Source organism: Danio rerio, chromosome 4 (assembly GCF_049306965.1).
Source record: "Danio rerio strain Tuebingen ecotype United States chromosome 4, GRCz12tu, whole genome shotgun sequence".
In the NCBI taxonomy this organism is placed as follows: Eukaryota; Metazoa; Chordata; class Actinopteri; order Cypriniformes; family Danionidae; genus Danio; species Danio rerio.
Window position 1 is genome coordinate 32,686,683 of NC_133179.1, and position 25,972 is coordinate 32,712,654.

General features: G+C 37.6%; 1 protein-coding gene across 7 annotated transcripts; it reads left to right on the forward strand.

Moving 5' to 3' along the window:
- Positions 1 to 1,043: 1,043 nt before the first annotated feature.
- On the forward strand, positions 1,044 to 24,727 carry znf1140 (zinc finger protein 1140). Of its 7 annotated transcripts, none has more exons than XR_012401416.1 (4): positions 1,044 to 1,149; positions 1,591 to 1,740; positions 21,665 to 23,613; positions 24,086 to 24,727. XR_012401416.1 is itself a non-coding variant. In XM_073945496.1 (4 exons), the coding sequence occupies exons 2-4, from the start codon at positions 1,656 to 1,658 to the stop codon at positions 22,666 to 22,668; spliced, it is 1,251 nt and encodes a 416-aa protein (XP_073801597.1). In that variant the 5' UTR covers positions 1,044 to 1,149; positions 1,591 to 1,655; the 3' UTR covers positions 22,669 to 24,727.
- Positions 24,728 to 25,972: the final 1,245 nt, after the last annotated feature.

Here is a 25,972-nt window from a genome sequence, read left to right on the forward strand (position 1 = left end):
CTGTGTAAAAATGTGCTGGATAAGTTGGTGGTTTATTCTGCTGTGGTGACCCTGGATTAATAAAGGGACAAAGCCAACATGAAAGAATCAGACTGACCCCAAACTTTGACCTGTAATATGTGTGTGTGTATAAACTTAAATGTACATTTACATGTATTTATGTGTGTATTAGATCATCTTTGCATCAAATATATGATATTTATCTAACAATTGTTTCTATTTTGTACTTTTCTGTTTGAATGTTGTAAAAAAGTTTTATAACTCTTTATTTGTCCACATTTTGTTCAATACTTGTTTCTGTATCTGAATGTTATTTGCATTGATTAAAGTATTATTTGATTGTAATTTTGGTTGTGTGATTTACTTTGGTTGTGTGATTTAATATATGTGGTCAGCCACATGAGGGCCACAGAACAGAACACAGAATACTAATTTTGAATACAAGACCCATATCTGGGCCACATAAAAAAAGGCATTACTTGGCTCAAGCTTGGTGGAGTTGTGGCACTACTTTGGTTCAGTTCTGGCTAAAAGGATGTGGGCCAGTTCTAAGCCGGGGAACACTAACTGTTGATTTGGGCCAGATCAGGGGCAAAGGGAAGTTGCTGACTGGGAATTGTCAGTGCACCAACAAACTAGCCTACACTACGGCTAATTTAGTTTATCTATACTGCATGTCTTTGGTCTGTGGGGAAACCGAGGATTTACCCACCTAGTGAAACTAAAACATTTAGGCCACCTATTTCATCCCTTTTTTAAGATTTAAGATCTTGTGTCTCCAGAATGTGTCTGTAAAGTTTTAGCTTAAAACACCCATCAGATAATTGTTATACCTTTTAGAGTGTTGTGATTTTCTGCTTTAAACAATAGTGGGTTAAAATAGTTTTTCAAAATTCTGCTAAATGATTGGATTAAAAGTTTTAATCAACCTCAAATTTGCAGATTTGTTGTGTAAAGTGTAAAACGAGAAAGAAATGTATCAATAAGTCATGACTGCAACAGTAAGTGGCAAAAAAAGCTAAACAAAAAAAGACTTTTATTTTGGCGTGGCGTGTGACGTCATAAGGCTGCGCCACTCCAGCGCCGTGATTCAACTGGAGAAAGGTTTGTTTGAAAGCTTTTACTTGAATATAAACCGATCGATTTAAGGTTTGTTTTAAAACTTTACACAGATGTAAACCGATTGATTAAAGTTTAAGGTTTTTCATCCGATGCTAAATTATGTACCTGCTGTTGACAATATTATTTTAACTCTTTATACAACGCAGTACTAGTTTACTCATAGTAATAAGAACTATTGTTTGAAACAGAAAAGTGTGTAATAAGTGTGTGTTTTACTGAAGGTTTTATTTATTACATAGTATGTCATTCCATTCTAAGTATACATACTTTCTAAGAAATGGAGTACTAGTTTAAATCAGCTCATTTGTGACTGTTGTTTCTTGCTCAGACTTACCTGATTTATTTTTGTTAATTACTCTCATATAAAGAAACTGTTGAAGCAAGTGTTAAAGAGAAGTTATTTTGTTTCTGTTTATTGTTTTATTTATTTTAAACGGAACATTTTTATTGTTTTGTCATTTTAATCAGGATAAAGTGTCCAAACGCAGAGAAAAACTCCTGCTGGAGTGACTGATCTCCACACTGTTATAAAGATGGCGTTTATTAAAGAGGAGAGTGAAGATGTGAAGATTGAAGAAACATTCACAGTCAAACAGGAAGATTTGCAGGAACAAACAGGTTGGTTTTCATTCTCAAACACCAACTCAGTCATTTGATCCTCATTCAGATATGTTTTAATAATAAGAATACTAAATTAAATTAAATGTGCTGCCTAGTTTGCCTAAATGCACATAAGCACTCACTGAATGACAGGAATGAGTTTATTTCATGTTATTTGTTCTCAAGTCTTTTGTCATTCTTTTATGTATTATTAGTCTCCCATTTTCTCTACCTTTTTAATGTTGCTGCTTTTCTTGTTCTCCTACTGTTTGTAAAGCTTCCTTAAGCACTGGCGATACATAAAATAAATAACAAATTTAACTGAGCTGATGATATTTAACCTACAGTAATTAGAAGATATCTGCTATTACAGTGATAGTGTTGGCTTAGTACTTTCTATTTGCATATGTCACGATCACAATTTCAACTTTTTTTTTTTTTTATTAACTTCTTTATGGGTTTAAACTTGATTCTAGTAGATGTTACTATTTCTCACAGATACTATTTGAGTTAGAATTGCATAATTATAACTAATTGCCAGGGCTATTGTGTTTAAACAGGGTTTCCGTGGGGTCTTAAAATGTCTTAAATTCCAAAATCAAAATTTTAGGCCTTAAAGTCTTAGATTTAATGAAATATTGTGTTTTAGGTCTTAAATTTTTTTTTTTCACTTTCCTTTGTTCATGTTCTGCTACCCAATTTAACCAAAACCCATACAATCACCAACAATCCAACTCAATAGAACTTTAAACTTTTTATTCAGAAAGGTCATTTTAACTCTATTTATAATAATGGTTTAATTATTTTTCTTATAATAACATTTGTTTAAATGTGCTACATGTATTTGCTGCTGGGGACATCGACCTGGACAGATTGTTGTGCTTATTTTGGTTTGTTATAGATTGTAAATCTTTTAAAACATTTGTTCATTTTTTTAATTATTTAAAAGATAGTTTATGTAGTAAAAAAAAAAAGTGTATGGATACAAGTAAAGCTGCTTGTTTTTGCACAATATTTAGGATCTTTTGAAATATCTAAGAAATATCTCAAATATTTTAATTATTATTAATTTATTGTTGTATTATTAATTATAATAAATTATACATTTTTTTTGATAGGGCAAATAGAAATATTTTCCATCTGGGCCATTTGAAAAATTCTTTAGCCCTTAATGAGTCTAAAATTTAATTCATAATGGTCTTAAAAAGTTTAACATTTAACTGCAGAAACCCTGGTTTAAAGTGTCAGAAAATGTGGATGCCCCAATTTTTAAATATGCTAAATGAAATGGACACTAAAATAATTAATTATTATAAAACATTGTACAGTATTCTAAACTATATGATTTTGCTGTGGGACAACATGAGACAAGCAAACAAATTATAGTGGAACAATTACGTTTAGCATTGCACTGACTACAACTGGCAAACAAACTAGTCTAAATGACTTTTGCTGATTAAGAAATGGATTACAGCATGTTGATGAAATGCAAACATTTGAGTGTGAAGTTCATCAGAAATTCTCTGAATATTGACAATATTTTTCATGTACCAGCAGGCGGTGCTATTGGAATCTTTTTGCTTGACTTTTTTTTAAAGAATTAATTTTTAGATCCCAAAAACAGTGTTATGCTGCGTAAGTTTGAAATAATAACCATTTTCAAGGTATAAAACTGCCTAAATGTTGTGCTATATCGTTCTTACTGTATATGTAAGTTTTTTTTTTTTAATGTATTAATTTGAAATAATTAACGCATTTAAAAAAATGTACGCAGTTAACGCAGTTGCAGTTTTTTTTTTCCCTGTTGTGGTCGACGTGTGTTTAATGTGCAAAGAAATATGGACAAGACCAAGGAAGCTCTTTTTGAAGGCAAGTTTCAGTATAAAACAATTAATGTCACATCGCCAGACTCTGCAGTTTCATGCAATTTTGGGTGTTTCATTTTTAACTTTCGACTTCTGTTTTAATGGAATTTGATACCGCATGGCGAACAGAAAGAAAAACCTCCGTTCTCAAAGGTTCTCAAACATCGCTGTTTACATGGTAGACTCTCAATAAGAGTATTATCTTGATCATATTAAAATCAGAGTATTGATGTACATGTAAATGAAATGCCAGATGAAGTCGAAAGCGGTCAAAGACAGCGCATTCCTCTGCCTTTCAGCATGTGCCCTCCAATGTTTCATTAAGTTTGACGTGTTTCCCCCTTAATTGCATATGTCTGCCTCACGTTGTTGTGTCAGAATCCTTGTGAAATACAGCCATACTTTAGAACGCTTAGTTTAAGCAAATTTGGCAAACGAGCATTGTGTGTGAGTAAGAGCTGCACAATTAATCGTTAAAAGATCGCAATCTCGATTCGACCCCCTAGACGATCTTAATCCAGCATTTCTACGATTCTGCGAATTATATTTTCAAGTTCAAGAGAGAAGAAATGGGCGGCTGCACGAGTCTTTTCATTGTTTTACACACGTTGCTCAGTGACATTGACACCTCTTAATGATGTTGAATGAGTCACATACTGTATTTATAAAGAATAATTCACCTAAATATGTAACTTTTGTTTTAATATAATAATGTTTTCGCGATCGGGAAATCGCACGTGACGTGAGCTGCTGACCGTGAGCTGTTATCACAAAGAGGGCGGGCGCGCGCGCTCTACTTAGTGATAGATGCGCATGCGTCTACTTTAGTGAACAGTACCTGCATATGTTGCGAGTAACGGGTAATACAGTTGTAAATAATATTCTGTTTGTGGCACAGAGTGATCGTTTGGGAGCCACGTGCAAAGTATGAACAAGCACTTAGCAGTCAAAATGAAACCGAAAGTGTGCACTTCATTTAAATGATCATATCGCATTTTAGAATTATGATTACGACAAGCATTTGATATGTTTTTTTCTTTCATAGCGAACCCACAGTTGTGCATGAAAATAAATGTTTGCAATGTCAGTATAACTACTCTAGCCTATATATTGTTAAATATAATCTGATAATGGCAAATGTCTGATTTTACCAGTGAATTTAATTGTCTAATATGACAGATTGCAAGCATATATCTCAAAAATAATAATTCAGCATAAAAATTATTATAAAAATAGATTAATATAGAATAGAATTTATAGAAAAAAACAGTAGATCTACACATAATATTATAATCAATGTTGTGCCATATGTTTGTTTTTACCATACCTTTATTTTACATCTAAGGAATCGTGAGAAAATCGTGATATTTTTTTAAGCAAAAAAATTGCGATTCTCATTTTAGCCAGAATCATGCAGCTCTAGTGTGAGTGTGTGTGTGTGTGTGTGTGTGTGTGTGTGCGTGCGTTCCTTAGCAACAAACCTGCCTAAACGACGTTGTCCATAGCCACTAAATCAAAAAGTTACGAATTGCCATCAGATAGCGTTGCACTCTCAGCTCACATCATTCTAAAGAAAAGGTCCACAATAGCCGCATTTCCACTATCAGGCCAGTGCGAGCCAGGGCTTATATCGGGCCAGGCCGGGCCAATCGCCTGGGAGGTTGAGCAGTGAGGCTGAAATCATGTCGCGTTTCCACTGTGGGGCTAGTAGCTTGCAGCGCGTCAGCAAACCCCGCCCCCAGAACATCCCCCGAATCGAACGTCACTCAAACCGCCCACTTCAGTGAGAATCATGCAGATAAAGCACATCATCACGAAACTATTAAAATAGGACAACCAAAACAAACAAATGACACGTTACTGTACAGTAGTACAACGCATGTCTATACGCACATGCCTGTGTGTTTTCATTCATCATATTCATTTACTCGCCAACCGACTATTGGCATCGAAATCCAGTGGTCTTGCCACCAACGGAGGGACCTAGCACAGGGAGCGCACACATCCATAATATAACACCACATATATAAAATTCTCCTTTAACAACTCTATATAAAATGTATTTTATAACATCCTCTAGACAGACGCTGTCCAACATTCATCCCAAATGCTCCGGAGAGAACTGAAACATGATTTTTTTCCCTATAGGCTTTACAACACTTAATAGGTGATTCCCTTTATTTAAAGATGTTGCTTATTATATCTTAAGTAAAGTGTTCAGTGTTTCAGCACATAAGAGCAGCACGTAATAAAATATAGCCTATATTTCGTTGCGCTCAGCAGCAATGCACTAATAAAGCTGTTTATGTATTTTAAATTTCCTTTGTTTAATTTTACCATGTTATATAAAAACATACACACTTGTTTGAGGACACAGAACACATTTTGAACTTGCAGTTTTCCCCGTCAAAAAAGTGCTGCGCAGCTGGAAGACAGAAAAAAAAGGTCGCCTAGTTTCTGCGTTGACTCACCCCGAAAATGCTCTGTTTGCATGATTTGATTAATATCATCGTATCCAAATACTTTATAAATAATATTTAAAACATTTTCTGGTGTTAATTTATTTATTTATTTTTTAGAAAATCTTTTTTTTCATAGAGGCTTTTGAAAAATGAAAGTTTAATATAAATTTGAAACAGTTTGATAGTACCTAATTGTTATACCTATATAGCTTTTGTTAGTTTTATATTGGTTTATTTATTTAATGTGATTTTGTTATAGGCCTGTCTGATATTTGTAATTCTTTAAATTATTTAAATATAGCTTAGGCTATTTTATCTAGATATGACACTATTGTTTTGAGCCTACAAAAGCGGACATGAAATTTGTCTTTCTGTTGTATTCATATAGTGTATTATCTCTAAAATAAATTAAAACAATAAAAAGAAAAGAAAAAAAGCCGCTCGCGGCATCAACAGAGCTATTAATGGAGCGCTCTTTTCCTCTGTCTCACACATATACACAGGCATCTAAACGCGCAAAAAACACACTTATTAAACTTGACAAAACCTCTTGAAAACCTTTACTGTCTGCTGTGTCTTTAATATGGTGTAAAGATTAGTATGCGTTATTGAAACATCAAAGAGATGCAGCAAAGAAAAGTGACTTATTAAAACTATCATTTTATGCAACAGCCTTACATTTAAAAGGGCGATCATATTCAAAAAAGACCCCAGCCTATAATTTGTTCCAGATGTGTTCTTTCTCTTATTTATTTGTTTGTTTATGTGTTTGGCGCATGTACTCGTGTGCGATCGGAAAACTGTGCCCGCCTCTCCTTTCACTCCGCCCCGAAGCCCCGGCTGGCCCTTTTTGGCCCAAGGTATTCGGCGGGCCGAAAAAGGCCGGCCACTGGCCCCAAGAAAGCCCCGCTTTGGCCCGATCAGGCCCCGGAAGTGACAGTGGAAACGCCACTGGCCTTGGCTCGCTCGCTTTAGGCGCGATAGTGGAAACACGGCTATTGTCCCCCGATGATGTCAACAGACAGGACTGTTTTAGTAACTGGATGAATGTAAAGGAGGACTAAGCAAAATTTTTCTACTTTTATAATTAATGTTCTCAACTCACAGCAATACAACTTTACGAGGAGTACAATTGTTTGTATTTAATACTTTTATTTTTTATCATAATTTTCCATATTTGGAATGCCTGTATTTTGGCATTTTTTTATTTGAAAAATAACTTGAAAATAATTATTTTCTTTATTGGCTCGTTTTTTTATATTCTTTATTGATTGTTTTGAAATTAAAATGGCACTAACATGCCTGTGTTTTTATTTCTGTAATTAATATGGCTGTCAAGTCAGGATCTTGATGGTTTATTGTGGTATAATGTTTAGATGAAGAAATCTGTGTTACAAGTTAAACAAAAATTCTAATAATCAATTATATTTTGAATTTAAATAGTTTTTGTCTTGCGTTTAAATTAATTTTACATTTGAATAGCCAAAATAACAAGTTTCAGTCTTTTAAATGTGATTAATCGCAATTAATTTTAAAATAAAGTGTGATTTTAATTAGTAATTTTTAAAAAAAATCAATTGACAGCACTAGTTTTAAGTTTTTAAGGACAGCAGTATCTACAACAAAAAAATAAAAATAAATTAATTAAATGAAATATATGGAGAGGTCATTTTAAATTGTAAAGAAATCTGTTTTAGAAATATCACGTACCAGCAGGCACCGCCATTGAGACTTCTTTTTTTGTTAAAGAATGAATTTTTAGGTCCTAAAATTATATTGTTATATTGTTATATATTATATTGGTTATATTGATGATTTTTTCAAGGTATTCCACAGTTGGAACTCGATGGAGTTCATTATCTGTTTAATTGAATTTGAGTTTTCAAGTACCTTTTTTTTTCAACCCCATGAAAAAAAAGGCTCCCCGTGCATGGCTTCCATCCTCTGCAAGAATCTCATAAGTGTTGCACCACTCACCGTAGGACTGTCAGAGCTTGGTTTACTTTTTTTGGCAAGATTTAGTTCGGGTGTTTTCAGGTAAAGACACAAATTGCCCAGGCTGTGTATCAATTTCAAAAATGAGATTTCTCCTTGCATAGCTGTGTATTGCGACTACAATTTCTTCTTTTTCGTCTAGTCTGTGCAGCAGTTTTAGCAAACACGTTTAAGTTATCAAATAGCTATCAATAGCACTCGTCTTTCAAACTCAGCATACAGGGAAGCTTGAAAAAAAATAAAACGATAGCTTTTTAGCTCATAACTTTTGCAACATCTTTGAGTTAGTTCCTGAACATTAACTTATCCCCGGGTCCGAGCAAACTTTAAGAGCTACAGCAAAAGCGACTTGCTACGACGCTATCTTGGCCTCTTCCCTATCGATGCAATCTCTGTTGCTCATGCGCATTTGAACATGTGTATTCTCGTGCCCACGCACGTTGCAGCGGGTCAAAGATGGAATTATGCCAAAATACAGTTTACAAACTAAAAGTACGACAGACAAAACAAATACCTATGTATACACATTATTATGTCACAAGGTAGCCTGTCAACTCCTATTATAAAAAGATTTGGGACGCTGCCAGGATTTTATTTAAAATAATAGCTGATAGACATTTCTAATATTGTCTTAATAACTTCATTACTTCACACGTGTAAAATGTGTTTATATTGGCAAAATACATGACATGTTATTGCACTGTTAAATAAAACATTTCTACACATTCCTTCCACATAAAAAATATACATTTATATAGACACGTTATAGTGCTTTACCATTTCAGTAGTACAGTACTATACCATCTATATTACAGTATTTAAAACTTTTATGAAAAAACATGCTACAGGTAGAAAATATTTTAGTTGACTTAGTTTCATTAATTACATTGAAACTGAAAAAAAAACACCCATTTATATTTCTTCATCACAAAATAAACAGATATGTATAACTGTATGACTTAATAAATGATTATCAAGAACCTGTTTATATTCCTTTATTGCAGAAAAAGCACAAATGTTTTTAAAACTTTCAAATAAAGAATTATATTTATAATGATTTCTAATCACAGTGCAGTGGTTAGCACGTTCGCCTCACAGCAAGAAGGTAAATGGTTCAAGCCTCGGCTGGGTCAGTTGGCATTTCTGTGTGGAGTTTGCATGTTCTCCCCATGTTTGTGTGGGTTTTCCTCCGGGTGCTGCGGTTTCCTCCACAAGTCCAAAGACATGCGGTACAGGTGAAATGGGTAAACTAAATTGTCCGTAATGTACGAGTGTGTGTGTGAATGAGTGTGTATGGATGTTTTCCAGGGCATCCGCTGCGTAAAAACATATGCTGAATAAGTTGGCGGTTCATTCTATTGTGGCAATATCAGTGCAGATATCGACATCTGAGGAGTCAATGCAGATGTTTTATGACTAAGTGATCCACCTGTAAGGATAAATTGAAGAGAACCATATAAAAATATAATCATATAGAATCAGGGGCGGCCTAGGACAAAAATTCAGCCCTGGCACTGTAGCCACACCAGCCCACATTACCACACCGACAAAGACCCACCCATGGACTCATCCACACATTATATTAGTGTACAGATGGTGAAATAATATATGCAGTACCAAATGTAATAGATATTAAAACATTTAAATGTATGTGACTGGAACAAAAACAACCTCTTTATAAAAAATGTATACATGCAGTAAAAACTTAATTAAAAATGTTTGTCTGCTATTATATGATAGAAGTAACCTTTGAATGTGTCTCACGCACACACACACACACAGAGAGAGAGCTTTACACACAAATGGACACGCAGCACTAGCAACACTTTGGCGTACTTTTATTTACAAAAAAACTATACATGTCATTTTCTGCAATGTTGTTCTTTATTGCCACTGTTTTATTATATTTGTATGGCTATCTGGCTGACTTGTTCATCACTCTTGCCTTACTGTCATTTTGTCCATGCTTCTTGCTGGTCACTGTACTTGATTGTATTGTCAGCAGGCGTCGCAGCAATTCACTCTTCTCTGCCACTCTGTCAATTACAACATCTGTATCTAGGGACATAAGAGTTTCCTTTTCAGTTGCCATCAACATAAATGCCTCCAAGTGATCATTGGATATGGTGCTCCTGAGTCGATTTTTTTACAAATTTGAGTGTGGAGAAGCTTCTCTCACAAGCAACCTGGGTGACAGACAGGGTGAGTAGGAACTTGTACCCGAGGCCTATGACATGGTAAACATCTGTTAACAAGTTGTATCGCTGTAAAAGCTGATAACAACAAACAGCAAAGTTCTTACACGTTGAACAACTTTTATTCATGATCTCTATCTGTTCTTCATCAGTTCCATCCACGGGTATCTCTCTCACAAGCTTGGTTGTATACTCCTCAACTGCAGACTTCTTCAGTTTCTCCCAATGACCAGCGAGGCAAGTCAGCTCATACTGTAAAGTGTCTACAGTAGCTCGGTTGTCAAACTTTAGTAAGCATCTGCTTAGTTCTGTGAGTGACGTCTTGGGCCGTCCATTTTCTCTGATCTCTGAGAATCGTCTAGGGTCCAGATAAGCAAGGTCTGCAAACATTGTGCCATGTGTCAGAAAGCGTTGATGGATGCTTTCAGTGATTATCCATGATGTCATGGTGTACCTTAGTCTTGTAGGCCATTTCCACGTCCCTTTCCACCTCATCCTGAGCCAACTCCTCTGTCTTTTCCTTGTCCTTTTCTTTGCCAGCTCAGTTTGCACTTCCAGCTCAGTGTCTTCATTCTGTTCCTGTAGCTTGGCATTAGCCCACTGCACAAAGATGTCTGCTGCACTTTTCACAGAGTCAAAGTTTCTAGCATTCTTTTGCAGAGCTTTTTGAGTTTCCACAACCATCCGATGTGCTGTCAGAATGTCCAATCCACTGGTTTGTAGGTACTTGGAGAGAGGAGATGTTTGCTCTGATACACACAAAAATGTTTGGGCAGTAGGTATGGTTTCATACTTAAGCAGGGCCACCTTAAACCCTCTGGCTTTGACACATACATTTGGCTTTTGACTTGCCATCTCTTCAATATTTGTCAAAGTGAGAACCACATCCACAAATAATGTGTTTTGTGGGTTGCCAAAAAAATCCAAAGACCTTCTTCAGAGTAGCATCCTTGGCACACCAGCTTGTCTCTCCTATAGAAGAGAGCCATCTGTGGTGAGGGTCCTGACTCTTTTTCTCCCAGACATTCATTCTTTGATAGGATTCTCGAATGAAAACTGCTAGGTCATTTAGTAGTGAGAATAGTGATTCACTTTCTATAACTACTTCTTTGGTTTCTCCCATCACAAGGTTCAGGATATGTGCATAACACCACACATGTACTTGGTTTGGAGAGTGTGAAGAAAGCAAGGCAGAGAAGCCATTGTACTGGCCTTGCATATTTGCAGCTCCATCTGTAGAATTTCCAATACAATTACTCATGTCCAGCTGTAGTGTATCAATGACTTCTTTAACTAACTGACTAAAGTACCTCCCAGACGACGCCTCACAACTGACAACAGCAACAAGTCGCTCATGGACAACATCATTCACATAGCAGAGAATGACTGACTGTCTTTTAGTAGTAAGTAAGTAAATGATTTATGTTAGCTTTGCTGGCCCTCAAGAAGTACGCTTCTGCACAATTTCTGTGGACAAAACTTTGTTGGTGCTCTTCAATTCTCTGATGTATATGCCTCCAATCTCTCATTCCTACAATAAATGGATTGCCACTATCACAGGGCTTGGCATAAGCAAGACAAACTGAACAAAACAGAGTATGCCTCCTCTCAGAGTACGTCAGCCACTTCCGATTTGTGCCATCCTCACAATGAAATACTTTCTTCACAACTGCATTTTTGGATGTTTGTCTGGGATGGTACGTGAAAAACAGGTCACGGTCTGTAGGTTTAGGCTGTGTAAACCAGTCAACATCTGGGGCTCATCTGTGTGCTCTGCTTCTCCTGCAAGCTCTGCCTCTCCTGTCTGCTCTGCCTGTACATGAAATTATGAAATAATTATAGGTGACCTAATGAATAAATAATGACCTAAAATAATTATGACCTAATGTACGGTTAAGTTCAAATGTAACTATGTAGACATAATTACTATTATTGTCCTGTGTGTCACCTCTACTTTAGTTAATTACAAACCCAAAGTATAGTGTGTAACTGTTTTGTTTTTCCTACCTCTACCACACTCCTCCCTGTTTCTGCTAGGCCTACAGTAGCATCTTTTCTCATACCACTGGTATTGGCAGAGCAGCTTCCAGCAACATCCTAGTTAATAAACACAGTATAGAAGGAAAATATTGCAGAAAATGTTTTCTAAGTGACTGCTCTCAACATTGGAATACACATTACAGTTTTTACAGATGCTAGGACACATTTCTCAATACGTAGGTCACTTTTACAAAACTCTTCACACAATTCTCTAAACAGATTTTCAGCGTGGCAAAACGGTTTATTTCACATTCAAAATGCACTACAACTACCACAACATTTTATTCAGGTCTCAAACTTATTCTTCCAGAACACTAGCAAAGGTTGACAGCCGACAAACACACTTTGACTCTCACAAAACAATGAGCTAAAAAACACTAACAACATACAGCATTACACAGTGATTTCTTGTGTAAAACAAGGAAACATCTCTGTTTATAATTGCAATATATATTGTTTATAACTGCAATATATGAATCAGACATGATGTAGAATTCCCCAATGTTTTATGTTGTTTATTTATTTATTTATTTATTTTGGACTAAGGAATTCCAAAATACAAGAATTTGTATCCACACCAACCACTGATACAGATACAGTAGTAATGCTAGTCCGGCTGGTTAAACTGCATTTTTAAAATTTGCTGTCTTATTCAGTTTTGCATTATGTTCTTGTTTTGAACAGATGTTTAACAGTTTTGAAAACCGTATGTAAGCATGTGCAAAATGTCCTGTATGTCCAAAGACTTTTGTCAGTTGTTGTGTCTGAGTGAGAAAAAAATTGATGAAATTTGAGACAATTAATCATTGAATGCATTTTGTGCCAAAACAATGAGAATTGATCCATATTTCAGCCCACATATACTTCTGTTGTGCTCACTGTGTCAAGAGTTTTGCAAAAGTGTCCTCTATAGAGAAATGTGTCCTAGCAAATGTGAAAAAATTTATTACACTTAAGTAATTACAGTAGCACAAAAGGCAATACAATATATAACAAAAAGCAGAAATATTTGTGTATACTAGCAGATTTGTACATTTTTTTTTAATCCTTCATGATATATAGCTTTTTGTGATATAAAGTATGCTTAAGTGTTGCTAGTGCTGCATCTCCATTTGTGTGTGTGTGACACACATTCACAGGCTACTCCTATCATAAGGGTTAATTTATCGTTAATTAGCCACAGTCTTAAAGACTTACATGAGCTTTTATTTTGAAGTGTTTCTGGCAATCAGCCAGTTTATTCTTATTTGTTTTGGGACCACACACACGCACTCTCTCTCTCACACACACACACACACACACACACACCAACCTACATGGATACCCCGAAGTGATGTTTAGCACTTGCATGCTCAGTACTTGTTGGAAACTTTGTGAAAAAAAAAAAAGAATTCTGGATTGACTGGAGCTCGTTGCCTCTGACCAGACATCTGTGGTGAACTAGCCCCCACTGACAACCCCTAATTGGTTTGTGGTTTCTATATCAGTTTTCTGTACACAGTATTAAGAAACTGTCAGCATTTGTGTCAGGGTGTGTTTCTCTTATGGCTGTATTCCTACCTCCATGACACTTGACTCTGCTGCAGCAGTCAGGCTATCTGCACTGCCACTGGGTCCAGAAACAATCTAGTTTTGAGTAGATGAACACAGGAGTCAGGAAAGGAAGAACATAAGCAAGCCAATGTCTGACTATTGCATAGATATACTACAATATTGCCTGTAAAAAGTCTATGTTGCACCTACATACTGTGACATATGCATGTATTTAATGTTTTACTTTAAAGACTAGCTATGTATTTAGAGTTGACTACAAATTCCTACAGTGCTATGGCTATAGCTGTTCTGTGTATACCCTAAATTCCACGTTATCTGCTTATAATGATATTTTAAAATGTATGGGAGTTCCACGCTGAGTTAACTGTTAAACACAGTGTAGGTTACTGTCAAAAACTGTCAGAAGTAGCGTGAATGACATTAAAATTAATCAATATATTTTAGTATAATTAAGGGGGTCAGTCACACACCAGAAGTGCCGCTCGGCGACGCACAGCGTCGCGCCGCATAACGCCATGCATTTCAGAATTCTAATTTCTAAACAAAAGTTTCTAAGGTACAAAAGTCGGCAGCTGTCATGTGAATATGCGCGTCTGATGTGCCACACTTTCAACTGACATGTGCTCGCCGTGTCGCGGCGCATCCGATGTGTGACCTGCTTTATTTTCTATTCTCTTCCTACCTCAGACATCCCAAGTCTCTCGGAAGTTGTGGGAGTATCCCTGAAATGCATAGACACTCCTGGATCCACACAAATGAATGATAATCTCCTGGAAACCGCGCGCTCCTGCCCGGTCCTTAAATATGTTGCACATGCCTCTCTCCACTGCATCCTTACTAGCTTTTCAGGTACGTCGCGTGCAACTCACCCCCACCGCTCTTCAAGTACGTCTCGCGCGCACACGCCCCCCTTCACAAATACGTCGCTCACTACTCAAACACTAAAGGCTGATTTATACTTCTGCGTCAAACGCCGGCGTATGCTACGGCGCTGACGCAAAGTCTTTCGACGTGGCCGTCGGCGTGGCTGACGCGCACCTCTCAAAAATTGTAACTACACATCACAACAACGCATAGCGCAAGCTCTGTGATTGGTCGGCTTGGTAGCGCTGACGAGTCTGGGCGGGACTGAGAGCCGCGCAAATGGCGCAAACGATTGTTTACAAGTGTGGAGTGCCGTGTAGGAGCTCCGGATGGAAAGTTTTGTTTTGTTTACCTCGTAGTTAAAGTTGTTGCACGTCCGCTGGTTCCTGCCTCAAAATTAGTGAGATTTGAGTCACTTGTACAACCAGGAAGTGTTCAGGAAAAGCAAAACAGAAGCGAAGAAACTCTACACAGAGGAACATTTACACCACACTGCCAACTAGTATTTCGGAAGTGTTAATGCAGACCAACAGAGACCGCATGCAGAAGTATAAATGCACAGCTGCGCGTGTTGCCTGCGCCGTGAGTTACGCCGGTCACTTAACGCAGAAGTATAAACCAGGCTTAATCCACTACCTCCTGCAAATCAACTCTGTATCCCCCGGAAATGACTTTCTATCTTGGGATGTCTGTTACCTCCTCTACCGCGCTACTGTCCTCCGATGCATTTACACCTCCTCTCGCGAATATTTCGGTTAATTTTATGAATCTGGCAGCATCTGATTTTAGAGCCCTTTTCTTGCTCTCCCTGACCTTTACCGCCTTCACTTTTTTATGGTCCATATTTGACATTAACGTTAGCTTTTGTTGCATTTACGGTTTGACTATCTTGCCAGATTTTGATTACATCAGCATAATCCACAACCTCTGATTGGGTCGGCCCATCTCGAGACCGGCCGGCCATCGCCGATTGGTCCAAATGCTTAATATGTATCATAATTATAATTTTCAATCATCATTATTAGTAGTATTATTACTATTGTCATCAACAGCAGCATTATATTCACATATTGCAAGAGATAAAAGCTGCCAGCATGTAAAAACAATAGATATTAAAAAAAAAAATTTTTTAAACCTGACCGGCCCACATTTTAAAACTGCTCCGGCCCTTCTGGCATTTGCCAGAATTGCCAGATGGCCAGTCCGCCCCTGTATAGAATCATATAAATCATGTAAAAATCATATTTTTGTATTCCACATATCTCTTGTGTACATGTATTTATTATTGTCCTTTGTTAACATTCAAATTAATTTACAACTGTTGTATGGCAGTTCCTATAAAGATACGTTTATAAAATAATGTTAAGTAACACCTTAACAAATTATATAGAGCAGGTCACCTGCAAACTGCCCTGTTGCTTTTCAAATCAACACCATAAAACAGAGCTGGTAAAATATTCATGGTTTTCATTATTGTCTAAACAAATTAATTTAGATACCAAATTATGAAAAACTTGTTATATCAGATAATACTTCGATAAATATTTACATGAATTTAACATGAACTGATGGTGAACAATGATATTTACATAAGCTTTTTGAATGTTAATATACTCTTAAAGGGATATTTTAATGTATCCCTTTTTTTTAATAGCTTAATTAATGTTTACTTACACTTGTACTAGTGCAGCTAGCAGCTAGCTCTCTGCAACTCTCACATGGTCTCCCACTAAAGCTAAGCAGGGCTGTGCCCAGTCAGTACCTGGATGGGAGACCACATGGGAAAGCTAGGTTGCTGCCGGAAGTGGTGTTAGTGAGGCCAGCAGGGGGCGCCCAACCTGCGGTCTGTGTGGGTCCTAATGCCCCAGTATAGTGACGGGGACGTTATACTGCTCAGTGAGCGCCGTCTTTCGGATGAGACGTTAAACCGAGGTCCCGACTCTCTGTGGTCGTTAAAAATCCCAGGATGTCCTTCGAAAAGAGTAGGGGTTTAACCCCGGCATCCTGGCCAAATCTGCCCACTGGCCTCTGTCCATCATGGCCTCCTAACCATCCCCATATTCCAATTGGTTTCATCTCTGTCTCCTCTCCACCAATCAGCTGGTGTGCGGTCAAAATGGCTGCCGTTGCGTCATCCAGGTAGATGCTGCACACTGGTGGTGGATGAGGAGATCCCCCCCCCCATTGTGTAAAACGCTTTGAGTGCCCAGAAAAGCGCTATATAAATGTAAGGAATTATTATTATTATTTATTATTATTATTACTTATTTGTGGGTTAGATAACATGACCAAACAATAACCAACATGTTTATTCAGTAATAGTGAATCTTAGTTATTCTAAACTTATTAATATTGTAATGTTAGTTACTGCATTAGTTAACATGAACAAATAATGAACAATGACCCAGATTCAGTGCTACACAATGTTCAACTTGCATGTTATTCATGTTTGTGGACTCTTTACCAACACAATTTATCACAAACAAAGCATTAGTTATTGGAATTAGGATTCTTTTAGTACATTGTACACTACTTTGACATTAATAAACTGTGTTACTAGCGTTTGCTAAGTCTTAACTAGCATGGTTTATCAGTAACAAACCATCTGTTAAGGGACTAACAAACTTTATTGTAATGTGTACATCACTCCAACATTGTGTTACTAACATTTGTAAACTCTTTACTGATTTGAATTTCACAAAGCTCTTGTTTTAAAAAAATTTTCTTCAATTTTTTTTTTTTTTTATTCTGGCAATGTTCTCCCTGTTATGTAACGTAGTAAAGGATCTGAAAGAGATGTGTAAATGGTTTTCACTGATTTGAGATACAGCAAAATCATTAATCACTGCTTTGCAATAAACCCACAGATGTTAGTAACACATCATTATAATGTTGGGTTAGTTGTAAGTCAGCATAAAGTTTACAAATGTAACACTTGTTGAAGTAGTGTTCATTTTACAAAAAGCTTCCTAATTCCCTTAACTAATGCTTTGCTAGTGATCAATCATATTAGAAAAGAGTCTACAAACATGAATAACACGCCAGTTGAAGATTGTGAAGTGTTGAACCTGAACTATTGTTCATTATTTGTTCATGTTAACTGCATTAAGTAACATGTATAAGTTTACGTTAACAGCGATTTAGTATTAATGAATAAATGTGTTGTTCATTGTGTCATGTCATTTAATCAAAGAAAAAATACATTAGTCTGTGAAAGTTAACATTAGTTAATTATGTTAAGCTGTTAATGTAAAGAAATACTTTTTAATTGATGCATATGTTTATTTAACATTAGTAAAGATTAATTAAAGCTTAACGTATGTGTTGTTCATGGTAAATTCGTGCTAACTAATGTATGAACTGATGTTATCTAATGCAAACTTTCTGTAATTGTTACCCTATTTAATCTCATGAATAAATTAATTTACTGTCAACAAGCTAGCGGCCGCTAAACTGTTTGCTTTATCTCAAAAACACACGGATGACATCGAGAGGCCTGTGTGCAGGATATATCAGATACATATGACGATAGTTTTTAACAACATTCACCCAATAATTAAAAACAACACATTTAATAACATCGCGAGTGAAACATACCTACAGCATGTGTCCGTACGTGAAGCATCTGTCACAGAGAGCGAAAGTGTGCCCGTATGCGCATATGCGGCTGAGTGCTGTTTTGATTGCGCATGTCCGGCTGAGATTGCATCACTCTGAATGCGCATGTCCGGCTGAGATTGCACCGGCCTGAGACTGCATCATGTCTGCATCCAGACCCTTTTTGCAATTTGCAGCAGTTTTGAGAGCAATTTAAAAATCCAGCTGCTTGTGCGTGCACGGCTATTTGTAGCCATTATCTTAAACTTGATGTGCTGATGTTAAGTACATTTTGAATGTTACAGGAAGCCTTCAATACATTAACTTTTTCTTGCAAGCAACAATTGGCAGTAAGCGCAAACTCTCTCTCTCTCTCTCTCTCTGTCTTGCGTGCACGAAGCACATATTTCAATGTATTGTGACAAATATTTAACTTAACATTTATAGGCCTAATTAATGGCCGATTTTAAAATCTGTAATTTCCTGTCCGCCTTGTTTCTTGCTTTGTTGCAAGCCGTAGTTTTTGATTGTTATGTTTAAATTATTATATAATTGATCTCAAAAATCAAATGCTACTCACTCACTGTGAACATTGCTGTGTCTCATTTCAGAGCTCTTTCATCGTTGTTAAAATGGTAGCACACAACATAATCGATGCATCTGTGCACGACCTTCAGAGTTTTATGACAGTAACGTGCACGGGCAGTTATCTAGATTATTTCTACTGAACTCAGATTAGTTAGATCAAATGATCTTCAACTTGCTGTTATGGAGCCAATTTAAGCGTGGACATTTTGTTCAACTCATTGAAGTCAAGATTTTGACTGTAATCCTCGCTTTTTTAAGCCACTTTTATGAAACAGCCCCTATGGTTATAAAAGTATACTGGGTGTTCATTAACAGACGTTTCACATCGCTAAACATTATTATTTGTATATTTATCAGGTTGTCACTGTCCTTGATTGAAGCAGGTAACAGCAGGTAACCTTTTTGGCATTTCTGCATCTTGTCAGATATGTGACCACATAGGTCTTAAGCTAAGCCTCAGGAAATGCACAAAGGCAAGAAAACAAAGACAAAAGTACAACTAAATGAAAACGAGTAGCAAAGTATGTCATCTGGAGTGATGAGGAGATGGCAAGTTTACAGCAAATGTAGCAATAAGCGTTTGCATAAGTTCAGTCAATCATTTTGCTTCAGCTTAGTCCCTTTATTCATCAGGGGCAACTACAACGGAATGAACCACCAACTTATCCAGCATATGTTTTAAAGGGAGGATGCCCTTCCAAATGCAACCCAGTACTGGGAAACATTTGCATAAATTATATACAATAATGCAAACTCATAAGTGTGAATTATGCGTACTTGCTATGAACATGCAGGATTTGACTCAATCGGTTCTTCCAAGCAATTTAAAACTGTTTAATTGAGTAAAAGATACAAATTAGGGAACATGACACTAGTAATCTAGAGCGAGTGCATTGATAATTTGCATTTAAAGCCACAAGCACAAAAAGAGCTTGGTTTTACTCTGATCCCCCAAATAAAATTTTCTGCAAGGTATATGATCTGGTTTTGAACTGAAACCTCAGACACATTCTGAGCAAACATCTTGTAAATAAAGGTTCATAATAGGAACCCTTTTAAGTGATAGTTGACGCAGAAATGAAAACAGCCTCACCATTTACTCTCTCCCTAGTGTGGTTTCAAGAGTTCACACTTAGCTCATGATTTATACATAGCTTGTTTGGCATGCTATCCCGGGAGAGAGCCCAAGCCTTAGGGATTCTCGAGCCCAGGGCTCTCCCCTTTTGCAGGGCAAGGGGAGATCGAGCTCAGGTCGATCTCAAACTCCCCCGCTGCTGAGGCCAAGGCAAACTTCCTGAGAGTAAGACATTATAAAAAAGGTTTAAGGCTTATTTTATCTATAATATAGAGCACATTTGGATGGCGGGAGGTAGAGATCTGCGCGGGACTAAATTTTGAATCCCGCTCCCGCCCGCACCCGCCAGGTTTTAGCCCGAACCCGACCGCTCCCACTTATATTAAGAATTTATTGTGCCGCTGCCCGACCCGCCCCGTTTTCTGGCCGCCGCGCCCGATCCCGCTAAAGAGCGGGGGAGAACAAAACCGAAAATCCTACAGCTATACAGTCCAGACAGCCAAGCTGTCTGTATAAACACACACACACACACACACACACACACACACACAGCACCAAGCACACACACACAAACAAATCTCTCTCTCTCTCTCATACGCGCGCGCACTAACACACACACAAGCACCAAGCAGACACACAGGCGTTTGCTGTTATATCAACTCAAAGGCTTGTAATACCATGTATCAAGTACCAATGTAATACCAAAAGGTTTTATATAAAGGTATATGAATACTGAGTCGCGCCAGCTCCGGGCCGCAGCACAAATTACTCTCGGGCCGATTCCGGCGCGGATGCGGCAGCGTCGGCTCGCTTACGGCCGCCGCATCTGGCCCGATTGATTCGGGCCGGAATTGGGCAGTGAGTCCACAAGCATCCGGAGTCCGGCAGCCGGAGCCGGGCTGAGTGGTAAGTCTCTGGCAGGCGAGAATCTAGCCGGAACTGGCTCGAGTGTATTTTGCTATCTGGGAAAGCTCTCTCACTCACTCTCTCTCTCTCTCATTCGCGCGCACACTAACACACACACAAGCACCAAGAACACACACAGGCAAAGCTCGCTCGCTCTCTCATAGCAATATCCGCGATATTGCTAGACAGCCCGCTCCCATCCCAAATTAAACCCGTTACCGACCGCTCCCGCGATTTATCCGGAAATTTATTCCCGCGCCGCAGAAATCTGGTCGGGTCCTGCGGGAATGCAGACCTTTAGCGGGAGGAAACCAGGGAACCCCGGGGAAACCCCAGAAAACATGCAAACTTCGCACAGAAATACCAGATGGCTCAGCGAGGACCAAACGGCATAGGTATTATTGCTGAGAGGCAACAGTGCTAGTCACTGAGCCACCATGCCATCCATTCTGGAAAAAGGGGAGAAGGGGGGTTTCTTCCAGACAGAGATAGTTGTAGAAAGGAAATGAGGATTTATAAAGTGACTTGGGATCCTTTGATTGGAGGATCATCATTGGCTAATGTGGACCAGCTGGTCAATCATGAGCACATGCTCCTCTCGAAATTAGTTTAAAATTAAACTTCACTTTAAACCTTTGAGTTTCTTCATTTTGTTGAACACAAACAAAGAAGTAAGGAAATGTTTAAAAGCACATGATGAAGAGAAAATGGTCGGGTCATTTAAATTTGTGAAACATCCATTTCATGCTTGTCACTTTGTGCCTTCATACTAAAGTTTTTTTTTTTTTTTTTTTTTTTAAGACCTGATGGTGCTGAAAGAAGAGACTCAATGGAATGAAATGGAAGAGAAACATCAGTTTGAGAAACCTCAAGAAATAACAACTGATGAAAAACCTACACTGACTAAAAAGGCTTCACGCGGAAGACCTCGTAAATCCAAATCTGGGTGTAATTTTAGCTGTAAACATTGTGGAAAGAATTTTGCTTATAGACAAAACATTATAAACCACATGAGAATTCACACTGGAGAGAGGCCGTACACATGCCAACAGTGTGGAAAAAGCTTCTATCATGCAGGAAACTTTGCAGCGCACAGGAGAATTCACACTGGAGAGAGGAAGTACACATGCCAACAGTGTGGAAAAAGCTGCTCTAATGCAGGAAACTTTGCAGTGCACATGAGAATTCACACTGGGGAGAGGCCCTACACATGCCAACAGTGTGGAAAAAGCTTCACTCATGCAGGAAACTGTGCAGCCCACACGAGAATTCACACTGGGGAAAAGCCTTACTCTTGCCCTCAGTGTGGAAAGAGTTTTAGGCAAAAGGGCAACCTTGAAACCCACATGAAAACTCACAAAGGAGAGAGAAGTTTTACTTGCACACAGTGTGGGAAACGTTTTCTTAAAAAACAAAACTTTAACAACCACATGAGGATTCACACTGGAGAAAAATCTTACTTTTGCACAGAGTGTGGTAAAGGTTACATATGTAAAAGCACACTCAAACAACACATGATAACTCACACTGGAGAGAAGCCGTTTACATGTGCTCAGTGTGGAAAGAGCTTAACAACCAAAGCTAGCCTCAAGAACCACATGGAAGGTCACACTGGAACCATAGTGTTCACATGTTATCAGTGTGGAAAGAGTCTCACACGCAAAGACTCCGTTAGGAACCACATGAAGATTCACTCAGGAGAGGGTCGTTTAAGGTGCAGTAAGTGTGGAAAGGGCTTTAAACATAAAAGAAGCCTCAGCACTCACATGAAACTTCACAATAGAGAACAGAGTTCTCAAAATTGAGGCCTTCGTGTAAACACAAATATGGGTACTGCGTCTGAAAAGGTGTAAACCAAATGATCTACTGGAACTCAAGACTTGTGACCCACTCAAAGCAGTTGGGTATTCTATATAGGGGTTACATCTTTTGTTATAAAGTAGTGTCTCACAGACTGTACTTTGGGTTAAGTTACTTGAAGAAGACCGGTTAACATCACTGTTGAGGAACTGCACTATTCATTGTCTTCAGTAAAGTCTTCTCCTCGTAAGAACTTTGGTCTTTGGCAGATACAGAAAAGATCAGGGCCTGGTATGTGGACGTTTTATGATCTGTTCACATGTTGATTGGTCAGTTTGAATGTCTCAGTATTTGGGCTTTAGTCACATGGTCAAGAAAGATACAAAATAGGTGTAAAACTCTGCTCTGTTTCTTTTCCTGGGCTCTCTTTTTTTGTCTCTGTGCTCTCCTGCTCTGCTCCTCTCCTGGGGCCTGTTTCAGTAAGGAGGTTCAAACAACTCGGAGTTTAAACTTGAACTCGGTTTCGGTTTCAGTATAGCTGATCTGAGTTAGATCAATCAACTTTGAGTAGACCAACTCAGAGTTAAGCGCGCACACTGTGACTATAAAAAGACATTATCAATGGAGCACAGATATTACGAGTGACTATGGCAACATCTTAAAAAAAAGAGATCAGCATTTCTTTTTCCGGCTGAATTTGATCTGCTCATGCAAAGTTATAGCAAATATGAGTGTATATATTTAAAAAGAAGCAACCATCAGTGAAACAGACAGTTAGCGTGAGAAAACAGCTGCTCAAGTTAATGGGTAATTTTTTAATTTAAAGTATTTAAATATTTAAGTATAATAAAATAAGTAATGTAATGTGTGACGTTTCATAAAATGTTTCTAAACTTTTATACACATCAATTTTAATTGATTTAACAGTGCACTTGTGTGTCTGCCTTTTTATTGATCAAGTGATAGAGGTTGATATAACATTTAGAAGGTAAGCAGTGCTAAAAATACTTTTTAGAAAGAATAGTAATCCCATTAATCTAGTAACAGTACATGTCAAAGTTTAAGCTAATTATTTATGAAAAAAGGACAAGCCATTCTCGTATGTGACTTTGTTCTGTGTGTGACAAAAATGTAGGCAATATCTATGTTTCCATCCAAATATATTACATAAATTTGTGCAAAACTGGAGTAATTAATAATATACACTAATACTGAAACAGTTAAGGCATTTTAGAATGACCAAAACAACATTTTAAGATGTTCTACTGTGTGTTCAGTCTGCTGGTTTGTCCATTCACACACTTTTTCATCATCATCTCTAACAAACCTTTTTTTAATTTACATACTGTAATTTGTTAAGTGTTTCCTTCGTAGTTCATGCGCATCTTATCAAATAAAAGTTGAACCTATTCAGTTATGCACATGTTTTATTATGCTTATTTTAATAAGTTATGTGAATCATGACGTTTCCATCAATCGTTTTTATGCACATCTCCAAAATGAGCTCTAAAACAGGTGTGCGGAGACGTAAGGCTAAGTAAAATACCGCTTTATCTTTAAAAAAGGGGAGGAGACCGACTGAAACTCAGAGTTTAGAAAATAAAACCTGCTCCGGACCAGGTTAGATTCACAGAGTAAGTTACCACGGTAACTGACTCTGAGTTAAAGTTACCTCTCTTTCAGAAACAGGCTTGACTTAACCTGCTTTCTCGAGTTTAACAAATCTGCCATTTTGAAACAGAAAACCCAGAGTTTCTCTCATTTCAGGGTTCAAATACTCTGAGTTTTCACTTAACCTCCATTCTGAAACAGGCCCCTCATCTACACTACATCTTCTCTGACTCTACTGCAATCAGGCTAACTTCTGGGCCAGCTCTCTTTGTCTCTCTATTCCTCCCCTTGTGTCTCTCCTTCTACCTCTGGTAACTTTAATTTTACATTTAAGCTGGGTACAGTTTATATCAAATGTTTTATCATTTTATGTTTTATCATTTTACAGTTATTTTGTAATTAATTCAGTTGTAACCATAGAGAATTATTGTCATTAAATCATTTCATTTTCAAGTATTTGTGAATTACTTTTGATTTAACCTCAACATTTTATTTTTCCATATTGCAATACAATACAGTCACATAATATCAACACTCTCCCACATTTATAGCTATTTACACTGCCCTTATTTCCGTTTTTGGTATGAGATTGCAGAAGAATGGTTTGACTAGAAATGCAGTTTTTTTACAATCATTCTGATAACCTTTTAGTCTCTCGGCAGAACTACAGTTCGAACCGCTGTGGTTAAAACCCATTCTTGCAGGCGTACCAGTGCAAGTGAAAGGGAATCACTAAAGGGCAAGTTGGCTATATTAACACCCATTCATCTTCACACCAAAAAAATTGATGGTGCTGATGAGCAAAAGCTAATTGAGGGAAACACAAACGAGCTACCTCCCCTCACAGTACTGCAAAAGATTTCCAGTGAAAAAAAAAACTTGAAAACAGAATGGACACACATCCTTTTCTGGATTGCATGAAAATCCTAGAAGAACAAGACCTTAACCATGAGTTCAGTCATCTAAACCATTATTCTCTGCAGTTTGTGCAGTCATCACTCACATGTACACAACTGATCAGCGACAAGTTTTAAATAACTTCCAAAAAAAGGCACTCTTCGCTTATGCCTGGATGCAACAGGAACAGTTGTTGCTAATCCAAGGAATGTTAAGCATGTACTGTTCTTCTGCAACATCAACAACAGGGCCAACAGTTGTTCCAGTTGCTGAAATGCTCTCATCTGACCAGAGTACACCATCCATCCAGCACTGGCTAACATGTCTTTTACAGGACTTTCTTAAAAATGTTTTAAAAAACACCTACAACCGGACAAAATTGAAACTGATTTCAGCAGTGCAATAATACATGCATGTGTACATGCTTTCTGCCAGCAAACAATACACAAATACTTGCAGCAGTGTCTTCTGGCTTGTGAGGGAAAAGAACATTGTTCATTCCTTGTAGTGTACATTTGTTCAGCACACATGCTCAAAATATTCTGCTGCAAGGTAGCCTGTATAAAACATTAAAACCCACCAAACAGCTTTTCATATATTTAATGGCATTGATGCAGAATGCCACAACACTACAGGAGATTTAAGCACTGGTTGGGGACATTTTCACTGTTTTTACAGAAGAAAAAAACAGCATGCCGCCAGGATAGTCTAAAAATATGCAGAATGCAATCCAAAACCAGGCCATTGTTGTGGATTGGGGAAACTTCAGAAGTGAAAAAGAAGAATTTCTATGCCGACATC